The sequence below is a fragment of the Acomys minous genome, assembly GCF_964271855.1.
Source record: "Acomys minous genome assembly, chromosome: 5".
Taxonomy (NCBI): Eukaryota; Metazoa; Chordata; class Mammalia; order Rodentia; family Muridae; genus Acomys; species Acomys minous.
In genome coordinates this window covers 24,685,783-24,710,469 of record NC_140494.1, presented here as the reverse complement: position 1 = coordinate 24,710,469, position 24,687 = coordinate 24,685,783, and the positions used below count along the sequence as shown (strand labels likewise).

General features: G+C 42.4%; 1 protein-coding gene across 8 annotated transcripts in view; it reads right to left on the bottom strand.

The window, feature by feature from the left end:
* The window catches only part of ACBD5 (acyl-CoA binding domain containing 5), a gene marked incomplete at its 3' end in the record, with an annotated part of 46,069 nt that extends 32,020 nt beyond the window's left edge, over window positions 1-14,049 (bottom strand). Inside the window, exons 1-6 of one of the 8 annotated variants that reach the window (XM_084781976.1) lie at window positions 13,933-14,049; window positions 12,564-12,735; window positions 6,780-6,900; window positions 4,315-4,387; window positions 1,823-1,937; window positions 1,555-1,587 (exon numbers count right to left, since the gene is read on the bottom strand). In XM_084781976.1, the coding sequence (XP_084638102.1) occupies window positions 1,555-1,587; window positions 1,823-1,937; window positions 4,315-4,387; window positions 6,780-6,900; window positions 12,564-12,639 (418 nt within the window). In that variant the 5' untranslated portion in view covers window positions 12,640-12,735; window positions 13,933-14,049. Of the gene's footprint in view, window positions 1-1,554; window positions 1,588-1,822; window positions 1,938-4,314; window positions 4,388-6,779; window positions 6,901-12,563; window positions 12,736-12,921; window positions 13,297-13,932 lie in introns of those variants that run through there. The other 7 variants (XM_084781971.1, XM_084781972.1, XM_084781975.1 and 4 more) reach the window with 7 other exon arrangements.
* Between the last annotated feature and the right edge of the window lie 10,638 nt (window positions 14,050-24,687).

The window sequence follows — 24,687 nt, the reverse complement described above, 5'->3', positions numbered from 1 at the left end:
CAAGTCTTAACATTTTGCTTAACATTTGCTGGAACATAAAAAACAGCCTCTTAAGTTCTTTACTGGGAGTGTGAAAACAAAATTCAAAACAGAGAAACTTTTAAAATAAACAACAAGCTTAGTGAATTCACGAGATGTTTTATTTTAGCCTGTTTTGCAATAGTTAAGCCACACTATAAACGCCCATGTTTAAAGTGAGCCACACAGAAATCATAGTTCATACCTGTACGCTTATCACTTGGGAGGGTAAGATAGGAGTCCCTGAGTTCAAGGTCAGCCTGGACCTCACAGTGTCCTAGACCAACCTGGCCTACAATGAGGTCCCATCATAAACTTAAAAATTCCAGTACTTAGCCAGGCATTGGGGGTACATGCCTTTAATCCAGCACTCAGGCAGCAGAGACAGGAAGATCTGAGTTCGAGTCCAGCCTGGTATACAGAAAGAGTTCCAGGACAGCCAGGGCTACACAGAAAACCCCTGTCCTGGGGGCGGGGAGAGAGGTCCCAGTACTAGGACATGGAAGTATTTTTAATTATTTCATTTTATTTTATGTTTGGGTGCTTTGCCTACATGTGTGTCTGTGTACCACTTGCATGCCTGGTAACACCTCCACCCCCACCCACCCATCACCCACCCCACCCCCACCAAAGGCGAGAAGTGGAACCAAGAGCCTCTAGAACTAGAGTTACAGCCGTGGGCCAGCGTGTCAGTGCCGGGAGTTGAATCCGGCACCTCTGGAAAGCAGCCAGGACCCTTATACACTGAAGCCGTCTCTCCAGCCGCATTTCTTGTTTTTGTAGAGACCAAACCAACGCCATTTTGTGTTCAGGGCCTGAGAACTTGACACACCCTGCACCCAGAGTTTCCAGGAAGAGCCACAAACAGACAGCTAGCAACAGGCTTCCTAGGAGCCTGCACCCGGGACCAATGATTCAGAGCTACAGGTCACAGTGACCAGAACAAACAAAAATTTCCCCCCTGCAGTCTGGCCCTGGTCCCCTCGCTTAGCCCTGATTCCCCAGCCAATCAGCTTAAAGGGCAACTTTCCTGTGCTCCTCTAACCAATCATGTAACAGCAAGGCTTGGAAAAGGCTAGAACCCACCCAAACACCCGCATACCCCCACCTGCATTGTCTCCTTTAAAAACCTTGTTCCCCTACCACCAGGGGCCGACATCTTCCCTTCTCAGGAGGGGGCTGAGGGTCCAGGCTCTGAGCTTGAAATAAAGGAGACAGTGTGTGACTGGTATCTGGCTGATTCCTGGTGGTCTTTGGGGGTTTCACAACTTGAGCATTACATTTTCACTTTTATTTTTGAGGGTATGTATGAGTGTACTCCATGTGTGTGTGGGACGCCACAGAGCCAGGAAGGCATCTGGTGATGCCCTAGGGCAAGAGTAATAAACAGCTGTTAAGCGGCCTGACGTGGGTGCTGGGAATCACACTTGGTCCTCTGGAAGAGTGGGAAATGCTCTTAACCATGGAGTCGTCACTTAAACCCCACTGCCCTATAAATTTGAAACAAACATTTCACATGGATTTCATTATTCCTACCTTCTAAGTATTTAGAGAGTTTCTCCAATCGGACTGGCATGTGAAAGTAAAAGAGAAAATTAGACATGTAGGTATTAGTGCATGTATACATCAGCTGCTGCATTAAAAAAAAAGAAGAAGAAGAAGAAAACAGAGGTGAGCAGGGTCACACACGCCTGTGGCCCCAGGCTGTGGGGAATGAGGCTGTGAGACGGTGAGTTCGAGGCCAGCCTGGCCCGGCCTTCTACACAAGATGTGTGTCTTGAAAAGAAACACAAGACCGTCCCACCTGAGGTCAAGTCAGAACTCTTGCCACTCTTTTTGTCTTCTACAATTTCGTAAAATGGACCTATAACATGCAGCAGTTCTTCAACTTTCTCAGTCATTGGCATAGTTTCAATAATCTGTAATTAAGAGAAAGAAATACTGTAAAACTACCAACTATTAACTTGATCTATAGTGGTATAAAATCTACTATTTCCAGATTGTCAATAATTTTCAGATTTGAAGTTCATTAGCAAAGTTCATTCACAAAGGGACTACATTATACAATATATATAAACTAATTTTTTAGACATATATTTAAGTGCTTTATCTGCATGTGCACCTGCATGTCAGAAGAGGGCATAAGATGCCAATATAGATGGTCGTGAGCCACCATGTGGTTCCTGGGAATTGAACTCAGGGCTTCTGGAAGAGTAGACAGTGTTCTCTTTACCACTGAGCCATCGCTCCAGCTCCAAACTAAATTTTCTTTTTTTCTTTCTTTCTTTTTGGCTTTTCAAGACAGGGTTTCTCTGTGTAGCCTTGGCTGTCCTGGACTCACTTTGTAGACCAGGCTGGCCTCAAACTCATAGTGATCCGCCTGCCTCTGCCTCCTGTGTGCTAGGATTAAAGGCGTGCATCACCACGCCCATCTCAAACTAAATTTTTTCAAGCAAACTAAAGATGTATACACTAAAGATCTAAAAGTCTTTTGGGGTATGGAGAGACGGCTGTTAGTTATGGAGAACTTGATGTTCTTAAAGCCACCCCAGCGCCCATGTGGTGGCGCACAACCACCGGCTGCACTTCTGACCTCTCCTCATGCCTGTGGTTCACATGCACTCAGCCTCACACACACACAAAGTACAATAACTTTCATTTGTAAAAGTATTTTCATTCAAAGACTATTTTACATGGGCTTCACACAAAACTCAATGCAATAATCTTTAAGTTGCATATTAATAACTGGGGTTTATTAAAAGCAGAAACAGTAGCACTAGAATGAAATGATCTGGTTTTGATATTAAGGAAGTTTCTAAGAGAATATAAAGCAGGAACCAAGAAGCATGCTGACACCCTCAAGACTATGAGACAAGTTAGGGTCACCCATTGGGTTGGGGGGTTGGGTGGGGGTTTTATTGGTTTTGTTTTGGGTGAGGGGTGCACAGGATCTCACTATGTGGCCCTGGCTGTCGTGGAACTCATAGGGATCTTCCTGCCACAGCCTCCAAAGGTCCGGAATTAAAGGTGTGGTTGACCATGCCCTGCTGAGACAGGCTCTTAAGCACTGTAACCTAGGCTGTCCTCAACTCCTAGCAATCCCCCTGCCTGAGAGCCCAGGGTGCTAGAATTAGAAGCACAAGTCACCACTTCTGTTCCCTTTCCTACTCTAAACTGTGATTAAACTATTACTTAATAAAACTAAATAGAAAAAAATGATAAATATTAATATCAGCTAAACTTCATACTGAATATATAATGTATCCTGAAAATTATACACTATTTGAGGTTAAGAAAGTTCAGCAATGGGCTGGAGAGATGGCTCAGAGGTTAAGAGCACTGACTGCTCTTCCAGAGGTCCTGAGTTCAGTTCCCAGCAACCACAACCACATGGTGGCTCACAACCACCTATAATGTGATCTGATTCCTTTTTCTGGCCTGCAGGTATACATGCAGGCAGAGCACTGTATACATAATAATAAATAAATAAATCTTAAAAAAAAAAACTTCAGTAAGCTGTCTCAGTGCGTAAAGGCACTTGCTGCCAGATAACCTGAGGCCAATACTCAGAACCCACACAGTGGGAGAGAACCAACGCCTACAAGTTGTCCTCTGAGTATCTCCTGAACTATGACACGCATACTCATAAATAACTAAGAAAGAATTATCAAACCACAATACCTTTTGATTCTCTCTGCTCTGAAATGCTCCTTTGTTTTTATGCTACTGACAAAGCTAACAGTAGAAAGAATTAAACTCTGCCCTCTGTTCTAAAGTCTACTAAATAAAAGTTGTGAAAATGTAACAAAGGGCACAAGAGTAGCACAGGCAATACTAAAAAAAAAAATAGTTTTCTGAATTTTCCAAATAAAAATTGCTGAAAACCCTCTGTGGGTTGTGGAAACTAATTTTCTTATTGAAGATTTTCTTTATGTACAAAAGCAACTTAAGATCATCAGACAAGGGCTGGGCATGGATTTCAGTTAACAGAGTGCTCGCCTAGCATGCATGTGACTCTACCTCCAACACCACAGAAAACTGGGCTGTGTGACGCCTGTCCATAAGGTCTTCTTATCAACTTTGAAGCTGCTTAAGATTCATAAGATCTTGTTTCAAAAAAAAAAAAATCAAATGAGAGGTACTGGACATACAGCTCAATGGTAGAGAAGTTGACTGGCATGGGTTTAATCCTAACTACACACACACGCACACGCACACGCACACGCACACGCACACACACAATGTAAAGTCAAGTTCTTTTAATATGTTTATTCTCTACTAAATTATTTTCCCTACCTTTTTCATTTCTTCAACATATGCGATCATGGCTTCTTCTTTGGTCATGTCACCCAATGAGCTCCAAGCGTCCCTACAAACAGAAATATAGAAATAATAATAAGAGATACTTGAGTTTTGAGCTAGGCATGCAAGCTCACGCCTGAAGGCATTAAAGAATGAAATTATGCTAATTCCAGAAACATGAATACAACAAGAGAAAATCAAATGAAATCAATTAAATAGCTCTCAGAAAGACAAACATCCGGCTGGAGAGTTGGCTTAGAGGTTAAGAGCACTGACTGCTCTTCCAGAGGATCTGAGTTCAATTCCCAGCAACCTCATGGTGGCTCACAACCATCCATAATGAGATCTGGTGCCCTCTTCTGGCAGGAAGGTGTACATGCAGGCAGAGCACTGTGTACATAATAAATAAATCTTTAAAAAAGACAAACATCATGTTTTTTTCTCACTTATGGATCTTAAACTTTCCACATAAAATCATGTCTGTACTGATGACATGAGTATCAAGTGAAACAGAGGAGCACAGGGCTGATGGGGGACAGGAGAGTGGAGGGCAGCTGAGTGTGGGGGAAAGGTGCTCAAGCACATTACATACGTGCATGTAAATGGCCTTATGTAATATTTTATAACAATTTTTGAAAACATAAAAAATAGGATTTTAAAACATTAAGATTTCAACCCATCTACATAAATATAGACTGCAGAAGACTATAAACTATGCATAAGTATTTTCTAAAGACCCTCTAAAAGGTTTTAATAATTTCCTTAAATTCATTTGCACGTGTGTATGCTTGCAGGAAGTTATGTGCACCACTTATGTACAGGAACTCACAGAAGCCAGAAGATGTTGTCAGATTCCCCAGAACAGGAGTTACCGACAGTTGTAAGTCACCATATGGGTGCTGGGAACTAAACGTAGGTCCTCTGCGAAAGTGAGCACACTTAACCATGGAGCTGTCTCCAGCCCCAAAGATCTATTTTATTTTTTCTGTGTATGTATGTGAGCCTAAGTGTGTGTATATGCACATCTGCATGCATCTATACTCAGGGGCCATAAGAGGGCACTGGATCCCCTGGAACTGGAGTCAGAGGCAGTTGTAAGAACCCAGTGTGGATGCTAGGACCCAAAGCCAAGACCAAGAGAGAGTACCAAGTGCTTTTAACTGCTGAGCCATCTCTCCAGCCTCAAAAGGATTTTATGTCGTTTATAAAGAACAGTAATAGCAGTGAATAGTTTAAAAGACTACGAGAACTGTGAGAGCCATTATGTAAACAAATAGAGATTTTACATAAACAACTAACTTATATACTAGTACTAAAGATGGAGCGGGACAGAGGATAGAGTTCAGTAGTGAAAGTACTTTCCTAGCATGGAATAAACTAGGTACTCCAGCACAAGCTTGTAATCATGCCTGTAACCCCAATATTGAAAAGGCAGAGAAGGAGAGCAGACGCTAAAGCCAGCCTCGGCTACATGGGAGTTTTAGGATAAGACTGCCTCAAAAAGTAACACAGAGTCTGTTTTCATACATTTTTCTTGAAAGCAGTTAATTCTGCCAAAGATTAAATCTAGGGGGAAAATGATTTCCTCATCTGTGAATCCAATAGGTTAGTTATTTGAAAACACGTTGCCCTAATCACACGTGCTACTGATAAAGTATAATCTAAAATGAACCTTTGCCGGGTATTTGCAAGTCTGCAGTGGTACCCACACATATCAGCTGTTCACAAGTATTAGTCAATTCAGAAAGCGGGAGAGCATCTAACCACTTCATGACTCTTTTAACTCTAACATTAGAAAACAATATTATTCTCAAGTACAGCGGGCCAGAAGTCACCTTCGACCACAGTTAATGTGGCTCACCATACCTAGTTACACATTACCTTCAAGTGTCCAACCAAACAATTCACTTGACAAACAAAAGCCACTATTTTCTTTGGCAGCTTAAAGAGATACAGAAGTTTTGTAGGGGGTTTGTTGTTGTTGTTGTTGTTGTTGTCGTCGGGGCTTTCTGTTTGTGTTTTGTGTTTTGTTTTGTTTTGAGAGCCAGTCTCCTGTTGCACAATAGAGCATGTTCACCATATAGGCAAAGCTGGCCTTGAGTTCCTGATCCTCCTGCCTCTACCTCAGCTGCTAGAATTCCTGAGCTGTACGGCCAACAGCAAACTTGTTTGTTTAGTTTGGGGGGGCTGATCGTGGGGTGGAGGGAGGCACCTCTGTAAAAGGGAGGCAAAGTACAAACATTTTCTTAGTGTTCTATCTGTAACGTACCTGCTCAGGACACTTTGCTGTTTTCCTATCTTCCCCAAGATTTCCTAATTATGTAAAAGTGTATTAAGGAAACCTAAAGAATAAAATTGTGACCAATACCTAGGATGCTTCATGTATAAGACAATAATAACAGCTAGATAATTAACTCATTTAAATGAAAATTCTCTATTAGCGCTATAAAGGAAATTACCATTTATATCTTCCAATAGGATCCCAGAATCCAGGCCTTGAAAGTTTACAGGGTCCTTCAGTTGCCTGCTTGTAGAAGCTATAGAACTTGAGCATCATTTCATTTGTTGGCTGGAATGAGCCTATGGGAAACATACATTAAATACAGATCACTTGGGACTATCACTTATAATAAAAGCTATGCATTAGCTTAGCCACACACACTTGTGATTTCCTGGTTTGGTTTGGTTTTCTCCAGATGCCTGGAGCTATTTTGCAGTTCAAGCTGGCTTCTGGCTCACGGCAATCTTTCTGCATCAGCTTCCTGAGTGGTGAGATAAGGCAGGAGCCACTACGCCTGGGCTACACCTCCTTTGATTTCAAAAAATTATGCAAGTTCTAACTTACTTGCTTTGTACACCAGGCTGGCCTCGAACTCACAAAGATCCACTTGCCTCTGCCTCCCATGTGCTGGGATTACAGGTGTGTGATACCACGCCCGGCTCACAAGTTCAAACTTTTAAGAAAAGTCTAAGTTCAATAAATAAATAAGCAACCATTTTACAAAAGAACCTGAAAAATGTGAAGAACTGTCTTCAAAGACATTAATGTTGGCCTGGTGGTAGCACATACCTTTAATCCCAGCACTCCAGAGGCAGGAAGATCTCTTGAGTTTAGAGCCAGCCTGCTCTACAGAGCAAATTCCAGGACACCTAAGACTACACAGAGAAACCCTGTCTCAAAAAACAAAATGAAACAAAACTAAACTAAATGAAAAAAGAAAAGAAATTAATGTATCCACACTTAAAAGGTAGAAATTGTGAAATCTGTTACATTTCCCTCCCCCTCACCAAGACAAGGCTTCTCTGTGTAATAGGCCTGGCTATCCTGGACTTGCTTTGTAGACCAAGCTGGCCTCCAATTCACAGTGATCTGCCTTCCTCTGCCTCCTGTGTACTGGTATCAAAGGTGTGCACCACCATGCCTGGCTCACATTATTATTTTTTTAACCAAAGTCCATAACTGACTCTCCCAAAATCCTTTATCTAGTCAAAACTTGGAATTTGGCTAAGAAGTTGGTATTTACTGTTAAAATTTTAATGCTACCCAGTTTCCCACAGGAGCTTTACTTTACATAGTATGTTATTATACATTATAATATATATATATTGTTTTTAACACCGTAACTGTTTTTTCCTATTTGGTTTGGTTTGTTTGGGGTTTTTTGTTTGTTTGTTTGTTTGTAGCCTGGCTTTCTTGGAACTTGATTTGCAGTCTAGGCTAGCATCAAACCCAAGAGTCCACCTGCCTCTACCTCTCAAGTACAGGGATTAAAGGTATGACCAACCACTGCTCAGCTAACAGTGTTATATTTAAAACTCTCAAATTCAATTATGTAATCAAGTATTATAAGTTGCAATAGTCAATAAAAGCCATAAGTGGAAATGTTAATATTTTAAATAAAAGTCTTGTGTTAAAGCAATTTTCAATTCATGATATAAAATAGAAACACATTTAAGTAAGTTTCTAGTTGTCAGAAAATCCTCGTTCTAAAGCTGGGAGGTGGTGGTGCACGCCTTTAATCCCAGGACTCCAGAGGCAGAGGCAGGCAGATCTCTGTGAGTTTGAGGCCAGCCTGGTCTACAAAGTGAGTCCAGGACAATCAAGGCTACACAGAGAAACCCTGTCTTGGAAAACATGATCAACATCATAATAATAAGAAGAAATTAAAAAGATAGTTTAAAGATTATATATCTTTAAATATATATTATATATCAAGGATTACATTCAGTAATCAAAATCTAGGGGTTTTTGGGTTTGTTTTTGTTTTTTTTACTAGAAATTACAATGTAGATACATTGGCCCAGAATGAGTAATTAATTCCGAAAGCCACAGTAATAACTACCTATATTATATCTGAACATTTAGTAGTATTTCTTAGACACAGTATTTCAACAAGATAATTATTCCTTTTTTTTTTTTCAAACTAAAGCATTTTATTAGCTGGCTTTTCAACTTAAATAACATCTTAATGACTGAAGAACAGCTTCCAGTCTCTTCACACCACACTTCGTCAGGTAGACTTGTTGAACGTGAGGGATGTTTACATTTTCCACAAAATGGCTTTATTGTTACCTTCACTAAATCTTTTCTTAGTGTACTTTTAAAAAGCACCGGGTCAAAGACTGACTACGTCAAAAAGCGCCTTTAAGACACCCTCTCTTAAAACATACACAGAACAGGTGAATGGAAAGAGAAAACCATTTTTTATTTTCATTTGGCTGAGGCTGAGTCCATTTCATGATGAGTTACTTGTCTTCTGATGCTTCCCACAAGTCTCAGGGACACAGATGCATTTACCACCGCCCCAAAGGTATGGAGGTTCTATATTGGCCTTTATCTGTCAGGTGGCTACTTGGAATTTTTGCAGAAGATAATTATTCTTTTTTTTTTTTCCCCAGACAAGGTTTCTCTGTGTAGCCTTCGCTGTCCTAGACTCACTTTGTAGACCAGGCTGGCCTCAAATTCACAAAGATCTGCCTGCCTCTGCCTCCTGAGATTAAAGGCATGGGCCACCATGACCAGCACTAATTATTTTTTATACAGCAAAGAATAAAACTAGAAGAAAGCTGGGTCCAGGACAGCCAATGCTACACAGGAAACCCTGTCTGAAAAAAAATAAAAAATTAAAAATTAAAAAAAAAAACTTTAATTAAATGACTTCATCTTGTATCTTCAGAAAGCTGACAAAATGTACAGTTTATTGGCTTAGGTAAATGGTACGTACATATTATCGTGTATATAAACAAAAACTAAGAATAGATGTTGAATGTACTAAGTATAAGACAGTATAACTTCTGCCTAAAGCTGTTCTGATGGCATATATAACAGATGTTTGAATATATATGTCTAATAACTAAAATTCCACCAAACAGATTTTATATAACTTATTAACTCAGATTTGTTTGTAATTGTATTTTTATTTGTGCACCTATGTTTATACTGGTAGTACCCGGTAGAGGCCACAAAAGGAAATTGTATCAGCCAGCGCTGGAGTTGTAGGTGGGATGGATGGGTGCTAAGAATCAAACGTGGGTCCTCTGAAAATGCAGCAAGCACTTTTTACCGCTGAGCCATCTGCCTAGCTCTTCAGCACTTTAGGCTTTAAATAAAAATTAGGTGCATGCCTTTAATCCCTGCACTTGGGAGGCAAGAGCAAGAGAATCTCGCAATTTTGAGGTCAGTTTGAGCACAATAATAAGTTTTATCTCAAAAACCAAAACCAAACAAAAAACCCCAAGGAAAAAACCCACAAAACTACTTAAATATTCATTGTAGCAAATACTATTCAGTTAATATCAATTAGCTTTAGGGATAGTACATTGAATTTGTCTAACACAAGGGGGGGGGGCCTCTTTGACTTTTTGTTTGCGGGGAATATTTTTCTGTATTATTGATGGCGTCATGCCTTATAAATACCTACTCTGTCGTCGAGCCATGCTGTCACCAGCCATGCTGTCACCAGCCATGCCTGCCTCCTACCTTTCTTTCTTTGAAGAATGAACCCAAGGCCCCAGGCAACCTCTATCACTGAGCTACAGGCCACCACATCTGTTGCAAGGGCCACTTAATAAGTTTATCTTAATTTCACAATACTTTTTTAAAAACAGGATCTTGCTATGTAGCCCAAACTGGCTGGCCTGCAATCCATTAGAGACAGGTTTCTCATCATATATAGGTGTCTTAATAAGTAGGATGTAAAAATAATAAAGTAGGAAGACTTGAAAGACCAGGTCTAGCTTATGGTTTAAAAAAGAAAAAGAAAAAAAAAAAGATAAAATGAATATCTTAGAAAAGTGAACATTTGAGCCGGGAGTGGTGGCACACACCTTTAATCCCAACACTCAGGAGGCAGAGGCAGGTGGATTGCTGTGAGTTCGAGGCCAGCCTGGTCTACAAAAGGAGTCCAGGACAGCCAAGGCTACACAGAGAAACACTATCTCATTAAAAAAGAAAGAAAGAAAGAAAGAAAGAAAAGAAAAGAAAAGTGAACATTTAAGCCAGGTGTGGTGGCTTACACCTTTAATCCAAGCACTCTCAGGAGGCAGAAGCAAGCAGATCTCTGTGAGTTCAAGGCCAGCCTGGTCTACAAAGCAAGTCCAGAATAGCTAAAGCTACACAAAGAAACCGGTCTTGAAAAACCAAAAATGAAAAAAAGAAAGGTGAACATTCTACTTATATAAAACTCTTAAATTATAATTTCCTAAATATATTCTTTATTGAGCATTTTAAAATATCATTATCTGGGGCTGGAGAGATGGCATTGATTAAGACCACTGGCTGCTCTTCCAAAAGACCCAGGTACAAATCCCAGCGCACACAGGGCAGTTCACAACTGTCTGTAATTCCAGTTCCAAGGGATCTGACACCCACACAGATATATATATGGGAGCAAAACACCAATATAAATAAAAATTTGAAAATTAAAAAGCTTATCAATATCTAAAGAGTTCCCATTGTATTTCCTTTTTTTGTTCTTTGAGGTCTCCATCCGGATTAGACTGGCCTTGAACTCACAGAGATCTATCCACCTGCCTTCGCCTCTGGGTGCTGAGACTAACTGTGAGCGCCACCACACTGAGCTTAGCATTCCTTCCTTCATTTAGTTTACTTGTACGTATTCTTCAGTCTTCCATATGTTCTCCTCCAAGACTGTGTTAAATGTATAAAATAAGACACGATTGAGCCTAGAGCTGCTACACACTAGGCACGTGCCCAGCTCTAGTAAGCCTAACTCCTCTTGATCCGGCACAGCAGCTGGAGTACAGCCTGTGCCACTGTTTAGGAGGGGTACAGAGCCAAATCCAGGCACTGTGCATGGTAACACATGCCCTACAAGCTTGCAAAACTGTGCTCGAATTTTTTTTTTTTTTTTTTTTTTTTTTTTTTTTTTGCTGAAATGAACTATGCTGACTATTCATTACTTAGTCAGATAATGATAAATAAGAAGAGGACATTAAATATTATAATATAGTGATGTTGTTTGATTTGGCTTACCAATCTAGCACCCACAGGAAAAATGCTTAAGATAGGGTTTTTTTGTTGTTTTTGTTTGGTGTTTGGTTTTTCGAGACAGGGTTTCTCTGTGAGGCTGGCCTTGAAACTGACAGCCTTCTGACTGCCTCTGCCTCCCTGAGTGCTGGGATTAAAGACATGCACCACCTCACCTGGCTTAAGACAGTTTTTAATCTAATTTACTATGAAACATAAGAAAATTTTTAAAGTCTCCCTCACCAAACTTCTCTACTTAGAACATTGAAAGAACAATAAAATTTAGTGATGATTAAAAAATTCCTTTAACACTGGTCAGACAAAAAAAAATGCAAAAAGTTTTTCAAATTGTTACCAAGATTATATAAATGAAGAAAACCATATCTAGACATATCATGGTCAAAATAATCCGTTTACAAGTGAATGTTCTTTCATTTCATAATCAAGTTTCTAAAGGTTTGGATTACACGCTTTTGAGTTATGTAGCACCAGACATCCCACCTCAGCTTCCCCTCACACATTCCCAAATCTGCAGTCATTAGCGAGGCTTTTGTCGTTGTTCTCAACCACATGAACTACTTAAAATCTGGATAATACATTCTTCACCTTTGGACTCAAGATCAGCGGGTAATTCACATTCAATGTCATTTTTTCAATTACATTCCTTTTAATGACTGGAGGGGAGGGGGCGCTTAAAAAAAAAAGTAGACTAGAGCCAGCTGAAAGGTTTTAACGGAGAGCCCAATGCACGTACCATTTTTCGGCAAACTCTGGATCACCTTCACGGCCGCCTCAAACCTGGTTTCATACACCGATCTTGTGTCCGCCATCTCCAGCTGCCAGCGCCGGCCCCGGTCCCAAGGACTGTCCGCGGGAATCAGGCAGCAGCAGCAGCAGCACCAGCTTTCCCAAGAGCCTGCATGAAACTGAACACCGAGCGCAGCCACTGCTTAGGATATAGCCCGAAGTGAAGTGGTCCCGGAGCAGAGCCGGTCAATTCCCCTTTGCCCTGCCCAATCAAGGCCACAGCGACCAAGGTGGCCTGGTTCCTTCCCTCGTGGGGCGTGACTAAGACTACATTGCCAGCCAACAAAAACAGCAAAACAACTCACCGAGAGGAAGAGCATCTCTAGCAGCAGGCCTTGGAGGTTGTGCCGCCAGGAGTAGCGGACCCTTTCTCCCACCCGGAAGATGCTGGAGGACCAGCCACACCCCCCATTCCGGAGAAGTCGTACTGTCTGTCGGTGGGCACCCTCCCCGCAGCCCCGCCCCGGAGTCACCGGAGGGACCCACTAGCCGCAGCTACCGCCGCCGCCGGGGTACAGCAAACCCCACCCACCCGCTCGGCCGCGGTGACGCGCGCGGGCAGAGCGTGCTCGAAGGAGGGGGAAGAGGCAGCGAGGCGTCCCGGCTGGGGTCGGTCTGCGGTGGGGACCCTGTGCTTGTTTATGTTCGGGCTGGGGAGATCGAGGCCGGTGACGCGCTAGGATTCTACGCCTGCCCAAACGTGCCCCTGGATACCCCTAGTGTTTATAAATAAAGAAATAAGTAAATAAATAAATAAATAAATAAATAAATAAACGAGTCAGCGGTCCTCGGTGGAAGGTACTGAGTCATAAAAAGTTCCCTTGAAAACTTCCTTCTTGCCATTTAATCTCAGTGACCTAGGACGAGTCACTTGGTCTCTCCAGCGCATTTACACTATGCTAAAGGGTAGGAAGGGGGATTAGGGGCACGTATGGAAGTGCTTAGCCATGGCCCACAGGTCTGGGGCAGGGTTCACTGCCAAGCGCGGCGGCGGAGCGGGCAAAGATGATCGAGTGGCTCACTACTCGACTCCTCCACTACCGGCTCACGCCCGGGAGTCAGGCACAGCCCACCTCCAACCAGGCTACGGGTTAGGGATGGAGAAGCTCGCGTAAAGGGGCGCAACCCTCGCGTCCTAGGCTCTGGGAAAGCTCGCCGAGGGCGTGGGGTCCTGTGGCCCGGAAATCTCAAGGACGCCCTTGTTGGGAGAGTCATTTTTGTCGGTTTAGGATGGGCTTGGGAAGATCACTCGTACAAATCTAGTTGCGAACCATAAGTCACTCTTCCCTTGGAGCCGCGGTGTCGTCAGCATTTACCTTGATATAGCCAAATGACGGGCAAGGCCTGTCCGGTTAAGTCTCGATGCCTGCCCCTCACCTTGCCCCCGCGGGCTTATGGGAAATGTAGTCCCCCTGCGCTTCCGGACACCTTCCTCTGTAGGCGGGCGTCATTCCCTCCTGTTCCGGTTCGGTTTCCCAGAGTAGCCCACCCTCCCTGCGTCTGGCGGAAGTTCTTTTCTTCCGGGGTGCATTTCGGGCATCCTAATCTTCGAACAAGAAGGACTCTCCAGAGCTTCTCTGACAGGCATAGTCTCTGTTAGGACGTTCACCTCGATGTTGCGGACAGTGTCGCCTCTAAAAAAAAATCCAGAAAAATATTCAGGACTCACTGATTAATCAGAAAGACAAAACGCGCCTGAGGAGAGTGCCCGCAGGCTTCAGGAGAGAAACGCTGGCAAGCGCCTCACCACCTGCATATGTGTGATATTTGGCAAGCATATGATCTATTTCAAAAGCAGTGTAGGGTGTTTATAAATGAGGAAATGTTAGTTGACTTGCCCAAGGTCCTAAAATTTAGTGTGTTAGCAAACGAAGTGTCAGTCAAACCAGAAAACCAGAAAACTGCTATAAATTAGACTTTCCCTAACCGTGGAAAAGGAAGACACAAGTCTTCTAATTTTCTCTGCATAGGAAGGCTTTTAAGTTTAAGTCATATTGCCTCACCGGCTCTTTCCTTGTACTTAGGTGTTTCTCAGTCCTACTCAGTTATGTATATTCATAATAAAAGTTTCGGGTGTTTACTTTTAATACTTCATTTTGACAACGTTTAATTAGACTTACGTAAAAAGCTACCCCGCTGGTTCTGTTGATCTTTAGGCGATAATGACAGCATGTTTTGCCAGTGATTGCGCTGAATTTTATTGTATGGTTGTATGACTTTTCAGTTGTGGAATAACATAAGTATAAAGGAAATTGCGGTTACTCTGGTGAAGGTTTTTGTTGGTGGTGGTTGGTTGGTTGGTTTGGGGAGGGGTTGGAGACACGGTTTCTCTGTGTAGCCCTGGCTGTCCTGGACTTGCTTTGTAGACCAGTCTGGCCTCAAACTCACATCGCCTCTGCCTCTCACGTGCTGGGATTCTAAGTATGCACCACAATGCTTGGCCGGGTAAAATATTTTTAATGTAGCCTTTTTGCCATGAAGTGGAAGAAAACTAAGTGTACACCAATAAATTAGGGTTTTGAAAATGCGGTATGTATACACAGAAAACTAGTGAACCTTAAGAAAAATGAAATCCTGCCATTCCTTATTTTTATGACATTTGTTTGTATGGATGGGGGGCGGTGTACGGTGTATGGCACAAGTGGGCAGGTCAGAGGACAACTTGCAGAGTCAGTTCTCTCTTCCCACCGTGGGGGTTACGGGGATTGAATCCAAGTGGCTGGCCAAGCTTGGCAGCAAATACAGCCACTAAGCACTTCAGTGGTCACAGATCCTGTCGCTCCTGATAGTATGCCTGGCCATTATGCTAAACGGAATAAGTCAAGCACATGAAGACAAGTGTTACATGATCTCATGTATAAAAAAATATTTTTAAGAAGTTAAGCTCAGAGGTTGAAGGTAGTTTTATCAGCATACCACCCCAAAGGGACCATATCAGGTCCGGTCTCAGAAGCTAAACAAGGTTGACATAATTTTATTTCTGCTTTACACAGGCTAGAGTCACGTGAGAGGAGGGAACCCCAACTGGGAAAATATCTCCATGAGATCAGACTCTTGGCAAACCTGTAGAGCATCTTCTTAATAAGTGACTGATGTGGGAGGACCCAGCCCATTGTGAGTGGTGTCATCCCTGAGCTGGTGATCCTGGATTCTCTAAGAAAGCAGGTTGTGCAAGCTACCGGAGCAAGGCAGTAAGCAGCACCCCTCCATGGCCTTTGCATCAGCTCCTGCCTCCAAATTCCTGCCCTGTTTCAGTGCCTGTCCTGACTTTCTTCGATGATGAATAGTGGTGTGGAAGTGTAAAGCCGACCTCCCCAAGTTGCTTTGATCATGGTGTTTCATCATAGCAATAGTAGCCCAAACTACAGAGCTGCCTAACACTTACTTGAGAGAAGTTGCAAGAAGAATAATTATCAGGGCAGGAAACAGAAGAAAAACCTGAAAGTTTTGTTTCATGGTACTAAGTTATAGGTAAATAAGAGTAAGAAGCTCAGCAGGGCAGTGCTGGCACGCGCCTTTAATCCCAGCACTCGGGAGGCAGAGGCAGACGGATCGCTGTAAGTTCGAAGCCAGCCTGGTCTACAAAGCAAGTCCAGGACAGCCTAAGCTATGCAGAGAAACCCTGTCTCAGGAAAGGAAAAAAAAAAAAAGAGTGAGAGATAGAGTAAGAAGCTCTGATGTGATATTACAGCATGAAATAATAATTATAGATAATCATGTATAGTTTATTTCAAACAACTAGAAGAAAGTGTGATTTTTTTACGACAAAGAAATAATCCAGCCGGGCGGTGGTGGCGCATGCCTTTAATCTCAGCACTCGGGAGGCAGAGGCAGGCGGGTCTCCGTGAGTTCGAGGCTAGCCTGGTCTACAGAGTGAATTCCAGGATAGCCAAGGCTACATAGAGAAACCCTGTCTCAAAAAACCAAAAAAAAAAAAAAAAAAAAAAAAAAAAAAAAAAAGAAAACAAAAGAAAAAGAAATAATACAAAGGGATAGAGAGATGGCTCAGTGGTTAAGAGCATTGACTGCTCTTCCTGAAGACCCAGGTTCAACTCCTAGCACCAGCATAGTGGTTCACAATGTCTGTAACTCCAGTTCCATGGGATCTGACATCCTCTTCTGTTTTCTTAGGTACCAGGCACACACATGACACACACAGTCATACATGAATCCAAACACTAATACTCATAAAATACAATTATTAAAAATACTAAAATGTCAAAAAATATGTAAATGTCTATTTAAAAATTGATTCCAGGGATAGATGTTTTTAACTTGGTTTAAATATTATGCAATGTATACATGTGTATAAAGATCATATAGGATCACATAGACATCTACATTTTTCACATATTCCTTAAGGATGATAATTTATTTTTGAGAACTAATGAGTTGGGGGCCAGTGATATGGCTCAGGGGGTAAAAATGCTTGCCACCAACCTGACAACATGAGTTCAATTCCCAGGACTTACATGCATGACAGAAATCAAGAACTGACTCCCGAAAGTTGTACTCTGGCTTACACACACACACAAGGGAAACTGAGGCAAGAGTCACACTCAACTGAAGAGTTCAAGCCAGCCTTGACAATATAGAGATTCTTAGCTAAAAAGAGAAACAGAGATGACCCAGGTATGGTGGTGCATGACTTTAATCCCAGCACTCTAAGAGGCTGTCAGGTCTCTGTGAGTTCAAGGACAGCCTGATCTATATAGTGAATCCCAATCCACCTACACAGACAGACCCTGTCTCAAAATAATAATAAAATAATAATAATAATAATAAGTTTCAAGATATGTCTCAGTAGTTAAAAATACTTTTTGCTCTTGCAAAGGACCCAGATCTGGTTTCCAGCACCCACATGATGGCTAGCAACCTTTAGTGACACCCACATTCATAAAGAAAGATAAATAAATCTGATTTTTAAGAAAAGAGTTGGTTGGTTTGTTGGTTAAAGAGCTCGGTCAGCTGTCAAGAACGTGTATTGCTCTTCTATAGGAAGAAAGTTTGATTCCTGGAGCCCACATTGTGTGGCCCATCATCACCTGTAATCCCAGATCCAGGCAGTATAACTCTTTTGTCCTCTATGCGTGCCTGCACACATATGCATATACTCACTTAACAGACACACACATACACACAAACACACGTACATAATAAAAATAAATCTTTATAGAGTAATTTGTGTTGCTATCTTGGTTTAAAGTGTTACATTCTCCTATAATATATTCATGGATGTGACAGATTGAATCAGTTTCCAAACTGCCTTCTAATCCTATAAATCTGTAATTCTAACTGAAAGTTTGATCTCAGTGTTTCTCAATTAAACAGTGTTTAATGTCTTTGAGTGTTTTCAGTCTATTACCTGTGGTGGTTTGAATAGGTACAGACCCTATAGTGTTGGGTCCAAGTGATCTGCTGAAGAAAGAGCTCAAGGCAGTATGCAAAAGCCAAGTGCGTTTTATTCGGCAGAAGTTCCAGTGTGCAGGGATCGCCTCAAAATGAGCACTCGGGCTCAATTTAAAGACAGTGGGATTTGTGACAAGGTTTAATTGATTGATCAGAAGTGAGGCAGAGTATACGAGGGGATTCAGGATTGGCTGCTTGTTTGGTTAGTAGGGACTTTTTTGGGTTATTGATGTTTTGACTCTTATTCAGGAGTTGGCCTTTAATTTGATTAGATACCAGCTGTGTTCTTTACCAAGGCATAATAAAAACATAGTATCTGGGGGGCTGGAGAGATGGCTCAGAAGTTAAGAGTACTGGTTCCTCTCCCAAAGGTCCTAAGTTCAATTCCTAGCAACACATGGTGCCTCACTACCATTTATACTGAGATGAGGTGCCCTCTTCTGGCATGAAAGTGTACATGCAGGTGAAACACTATTTACATAAGAAGTAAATCTTTGTAAAAAAGAAAAAAAAAATAGTAAGTGGTCATTTTGACCTGTAAGTTGATTGGTTGCTCATGAGCTATCCATGAGTTGTGGTTTTTCCAGGAATTGGTTTTCTGGAACAGAAACTTGGCCTAGTTAGGCAGAGTAAAAACCTGAATCCTGTCATGGAATCAGACTAGTCAAGCAAACTGGAGTCTTTGGGGGGGGGGGGTCTGGGGTTCCTGGGGGAGCTTGCCCTCATTTGACTCATGTGTTTGAATGCTTGGCTCATATGAAGTGGCACTATTTGGTGTGACCTTGGAGTACTCGTGGCCTTGTTGGAGGAAGAGTGTCACTGTGGAGGTGGGCGTTGGGGTCGCCTATGCTCAAGCTGCCCCCAGTGTGACACACGGTCTCGTTTTGATGCCTCTGCATCAAGAAGTAAAACCCTCCGCTCCTTCTCCAGGCCCCAGGCCTGCCTGAACTCTGCCATGCCTCCCATGATAAGAGCTTCCGTGTTCATGTGCTCTTCACAGCAATGGTAACCCTAACTAAGACATTAGCTAATGTGACATATTCTTGCTCGTGTGTTGCTATAGATATTTTACTTTTAAAATAACTGCTTTTGCATATGGTCATAAGAAATATAAAATGATACATTTGTGTGCCGAGATGCATAAATAAATAAAAATTAAGTTGTGAAGGAGTTTTGATGTTCCTTCCTTTACAAACACTTCCCAAACTTTACTATGTTTGAATGTAGCTGGGAGGGTATCTCAGGGACAGACTACTTCCCCAACATGTCTGAGACCCTAGAATTGGCTTCCTGTTCTGCCAATAAATAAATAAAATTAATTAATATCAAGGAACTCACAGTCTAGAGTGAAAAACAAGGCATGTAAGAATATTAAAATAATGTAGTAGTCTTAAAAATAGGAAGATATATAAAAATAATGAGGGATGTAAAAACAGCTGTATTATAGTCCCTAAAACCTGTGTGTAAAGATGTTCAGAATGTCCAGTGTGTCGGTGCATACCAGTAATACCAGCACATGGAAAAGAAGCTGAGGCAGGTGGATTGCTACAGGTTCTAGACCAGCCTGTGCTAAGTAGTTCCAGGCCAGCCTGAGCTATAGTATGAGACACTGTCTTAAAAAAAACAAAAGGAAAACTGTTCATAATACCACTCTCTGCTAAAATCCTATGAGGTTTAATGTTGATCATCAACCCGGGGGTATCTGAAATCACTTAAGGGAAAGCCTCTCGGCCTGTCTGTGAGCAGTTATCTACATTAGGCATAGCCCAGATTTCATAAAAAGGAGAACTAGGACTGGACAGACGCCTCAGCAGTTGAGAGTGTCCACTGTTCTTCCAGAGGACCTGAGTTCAATTCCCAATACCCATGTCAGGTGGCTCACAGCCGCTTATAATCCCAACTCTAGGAAATCCAACACCTCTGCTGTAGAAGAATGTCAATCTAGCGACATGGCTGCTCTGGCAAGGGATCGCATCCAAAGATCTTCTAGGTCTATGTGATCTGGCTGGAATGCAGATACACTCTGGATTACAGTGTGATCAGGCTGGGATACAGACTGAAAGTGGCTTCTGGATTCAGCCAGCCTCTGAGCTCCAGGAGTTGCTGCCTCAGCGCAGTCCGAAACTGCAATGTGTCCGTCGTGGAAACAGAGGCTCATGAAGGACTTCGGGAGTGAAAAAAACACAATACCCTGGAGGAATTGGTACAGGTGACTCTTTTTTTTATTATTTGAAATTTTATTAATTTATTCTGATTACAACTTAATTGCCATCCCATCACTTGTTTTTTGTTTTTTTTGTTTGTTTGTTTGTTTGTTTTTTCGAGACAGGGTTTCTCTGTGTAGCCTTGGCCATCCTGGACTCACTTTGTAGACTAGGCTGGCCTCGAACTCACAGCGATCCGCCTGCCTCTGCCTCCCAAGTGCTGGGATTAAAGGCATGCGACACCACGCCCGGCTCATCCCATCACTTGTATCCTCCCATTGCTCCCTCCTGTTTCCACCCTATTCCCCTCCCCTACATCTATGACTGAGGGGGACCTCCTCCACCACTATACAGTCATAGGCTATCAAGTGGTGCAGGTAACTCTTAATAAGTGAAGAATCCATGAACTGACCAAAGGGGGGCGGCTAGAATCCAAATACTTCTTGAGATCCATGGACAGGAACTCAGAAATTAGATACAACCTGGAGTCCTTCAGGAGCACATCCTGAAGACTGATTATATTTGGATGGAGAAATTCTTTTAATAGAGAGTTTTCCCAAATTGCAGTACTGGGCACTCCTTCTTCCTCACTTTCAAGGCTGATTTTTCATGGCCACTATCTGGCTGGTGGTTCTGTGTCTGCTTCTCTGTTCCTGCGGCAACACATTGCAGTTTCAAAGAGGCAGCAACTCTGGAAGTTCAGAGGCTGAGTCCAGAAGCCATTTTCAATCACGGCTCTACTTCCATAAACTAACCTTACCTTCATTGTTTGGATTTGACGCTGTATTCCAGCCAGATCGCACTGTAATCCAGAGTGTGTCAAGTGGGATAAGAGATAAACTAAGAGAAATGAACACTGTTTTAGAAAAATGACTTAGAGCCGGGTAGTGGTGGCGGCGCACGCCTTTAATCCCAGCACTTGGGAGGCAGAGGCAGGCGGATTGCTGTGAGTTGGAGACCAACCTGGTCTACAAAGCGAGTCCAGAACAGTCAAGGCTACACAGAGAAATGCTGTCTCAAAAAAAAAAAACAAAAACAAAAAACAAAAACGAAACAAAACTTCGACAGACAGGGAGTATATACGCCCTGGGGAGTGGGGAGGGATTTCAGGGTGAGTGCAATCATTGGCTGGAGCTGGGACCCTGGTGATGCTCTATTTGCATGCAGGTGACTATCTGAGAGTTGAGGTCACCAGGTTATGTGCCAAGGACATGCAGGTACGGAAGCAGGATGACATTTTCAGCCTGAGGTTTGAGATTTTCGGCCTTTGGACACATCACTGACCTCACTCTAGCTGCATGCCTGTTTTTTCCAGTCACCTAGACTATGTGCCCCACAGATGAGTGTGCCCAAACTCACACAAATGTGCAAATACACACACACACACACACACACACACACACACACACACACACACAATTTAAAAATATTTATGGCCCAGGCATGGTGGTGGACGCCTTTAATCCCAGCACTCGGGAGGCAGAGGCAGACAGATGTCTGTGAGTTCCAGGCCAGCCTGGTCTACAAAGCAAGTCCAGGACCCTGTCTTGAAAAACATAAATAAATAAATAAATAAATAAATAAATAAATAAATAAATAAGTTTATGTTGAATGTGTTTTGGTAAAAGTGTTGTGGAAATAAGAAAGGCTGGTTAAAGATATGAATTAGGAAAGTGCGCTCTGCTGAAGCCACATTTGAGTGGGCTTTTCAAACATAAGAAGGTATTTACATGCAGGAAATATGGGAAGAACAACCATTCTACGAAGAGGGGGCAACTACAAACGTACCGGACTCTGAGAACAGAAAGGCTGCTCATGTGACAAGACCGTAGATATGAAAGGTAAGCAAAGCATGGGATAAAAAGCTCTGTGAGGCAAGCTGAAAAATTACATACATCATACATTTTCAAATGCTAAGTTCAGGGCCTGGAGAGACAGCTCAGTGCTTAAGAGCAGCTGCTGGCCTGCAGTGGGATCTAGGATTTGTTCCCAGCATCCACATTGGACAACACACTACATGTACCTTCTAGTTCCTTCTGCTCCCATAGGTCCTGAGTACACGCGGTGCATACACAGACAAGCAGGCACACACACACACACACACACACACACACACACACACACACACACATGAAAGATGAATATTTTAAAAGCTAGGTAGGTGTAATAGTATAGCCAACTACAGTCCTAGTTAGCTTGTAGCCGGAAGGCTATGGCAAGAGAACCACTTGAAAACAGGAGTATGAGGTCACCAGGGCAACTTAACTATGCCACAGTTCAAAACAAACCAGCAATTTCCAAAAACTCAACAATGGAAAAACAAGTTTCCAAAATGGAAAAAAGACTTCAGTAGGCATTTTTTTTTTTACAAAGATTATATCCAAAGGGCCGATAACCCTGAGAAGTGCTCAGCAGCATTGATTATTGGGGAAGTGCAAGTCAACATCAGTGTGTTAAATCCAAAAATCTCCTACACCATGATATCTGGTCTCCCAGTGCTGGCACTAAAAGGCACGTGCCACCACACCTGGCCACCAGAAACTTTTAGGCACATCTTCGATTTTCACTTAAAAAAAAAAAAGACATTAATTGTGAATATTACCCATGTTTCTAGGCTTCAAAATAATTTGCTCTAGAACTTTCTTTTGTGCTGTGTATCTGAAACTATATTCACAGCAAAATCCTGTTTTTCTTCACTTTTCACCCTTATTTCACTATCAGCAGCAGCAGCAGCAGCAGCATTATTGTGAGATTTTGCTGTTTCATTTTGTTTCTGGTTTTTTAATCATTATTTTGCTGTGTAACCCAGGCTGGCCTTGAACTTAAGATCCTCCTGCCTCAGACTCCTGGATGCTGACATTGAGTTGCCTATAAATTTCAGCTAAAGAAATACTACATGGATTGGCTTCCCCCACCCCCTTAGGAAAATAATTTGTTAAATTCTTGGCATTGAGCCCAAGACCTTTTGTCTTCCATCTCTATACATCCAGTGAATAACATTACAATGTCTTAGTGTGATTTGTTCAATTTTTTATCAGAATACATTCAAGAAAAGCAAAATTGTACTATGAACTTCACATGGTGAGGGATTTATAAAAACACAAAACAAGACATTGAAAAGGTTGGAGGGACAAAGTTCAGGACTTTTTTGGGACTAGCTCCCAGTTTGGTGAATGAGGCACTTGTTAGCGCTATCCAGGTCAGCTGCCACCGCCACGGAAACGGCTTCGATTGTTAGGGATGGCAATGGTGTCTTGTGAAGTTGAGAAAGAGAAGGTGAAAGATGGTGCTGAGCATCTCCGAAAAGTAACAAGATCAATTCATCCACACCACACTGCAAAAGTTTCAGCTTCCGGAGAAGACGTGAAAGCAGCAGACAGCATCACCCTTCCCTCACAGACTATATTTGTCTGTGTAGACATAATGTACAGTAAACTTTTAAGCCCATTGCTAATTTTTTTCTAACATAACAGTTTTATTGAGTCTCTGGAAATTTCACATCATGCACCTCAATCTCATTCACTTTCCAGTCCTTTTGTGTCCACCCCCCAGCCTTGTGACCCTGCTCCTCCAAAAGTAAAAGTTAAAAAAAAAATAGAAAAATAAAAATAAGTCCAATTTGTATTATTTAAATACTCACTGGGGCATGGTCGAACTCTCAGTGGCCTGCCTTTTAAATAGAACTGAGCCTGAAGCCATCAACTGTGGAGAGCTACACTTCAGCATCTCTGTCACACTTTTTGTTTGTTTGTTTTTCAAGAAAGGGTTTTCTCTGTGTAGCCGTGGCTGTCCTGGACTTACTCTTGTAGACCAGGCTGGCCTTGAACTCACAGAGATCTGCCTGCCTCTGCCTCCTGGAATGCTGGGATTAAAGGCCTGCTCCACCATCTCGCCTGGCAGTTGGAGTTCTTGAGAGAGAGAGAGAGAGAGAGAGAGAGAGAGAGAGAGAGAGAGAGAGAGAGAGAGAGAGAAGACCTGGGCACAGTCAGGGTCCTCTCTCAAAAATAACTAACAGAGAGATGACATCGTCAGGACAGGAGTTTACAAACACCCAGCAGGAGGACCTGAGTGGGAAAGATGAGGTAGTGGGAGGAGATCCCGCTGAGCTTTCTCAGTGGATGAGCTTCTGAAAACTGAACACAGTAGCTGACATTCCAGCTTCCCTTTGGGGACCACAGGCACTTTTGTGTCATGGATAAAGGACAACTTGGAAAGTAGTATACCACATTCTTCTTCTTCTTCTTCTTCTTCTTCTTCTTCTTCTTCTTCTTCTTCTTCTTCTTCTTCTTCAAGATTTATTTATCTATTTAGTGTACAGTGTTTTGCCTGCATGTATGCCTGCACACCAGAAGAGACACCAGATCTCATTATAGATGATTGTGAGCCACCATGTGGTCACTGGGAATTGAACACTGAACTCAGGACCTTTGGAAAGAGCAGCCAGTACTCTTAACCTTG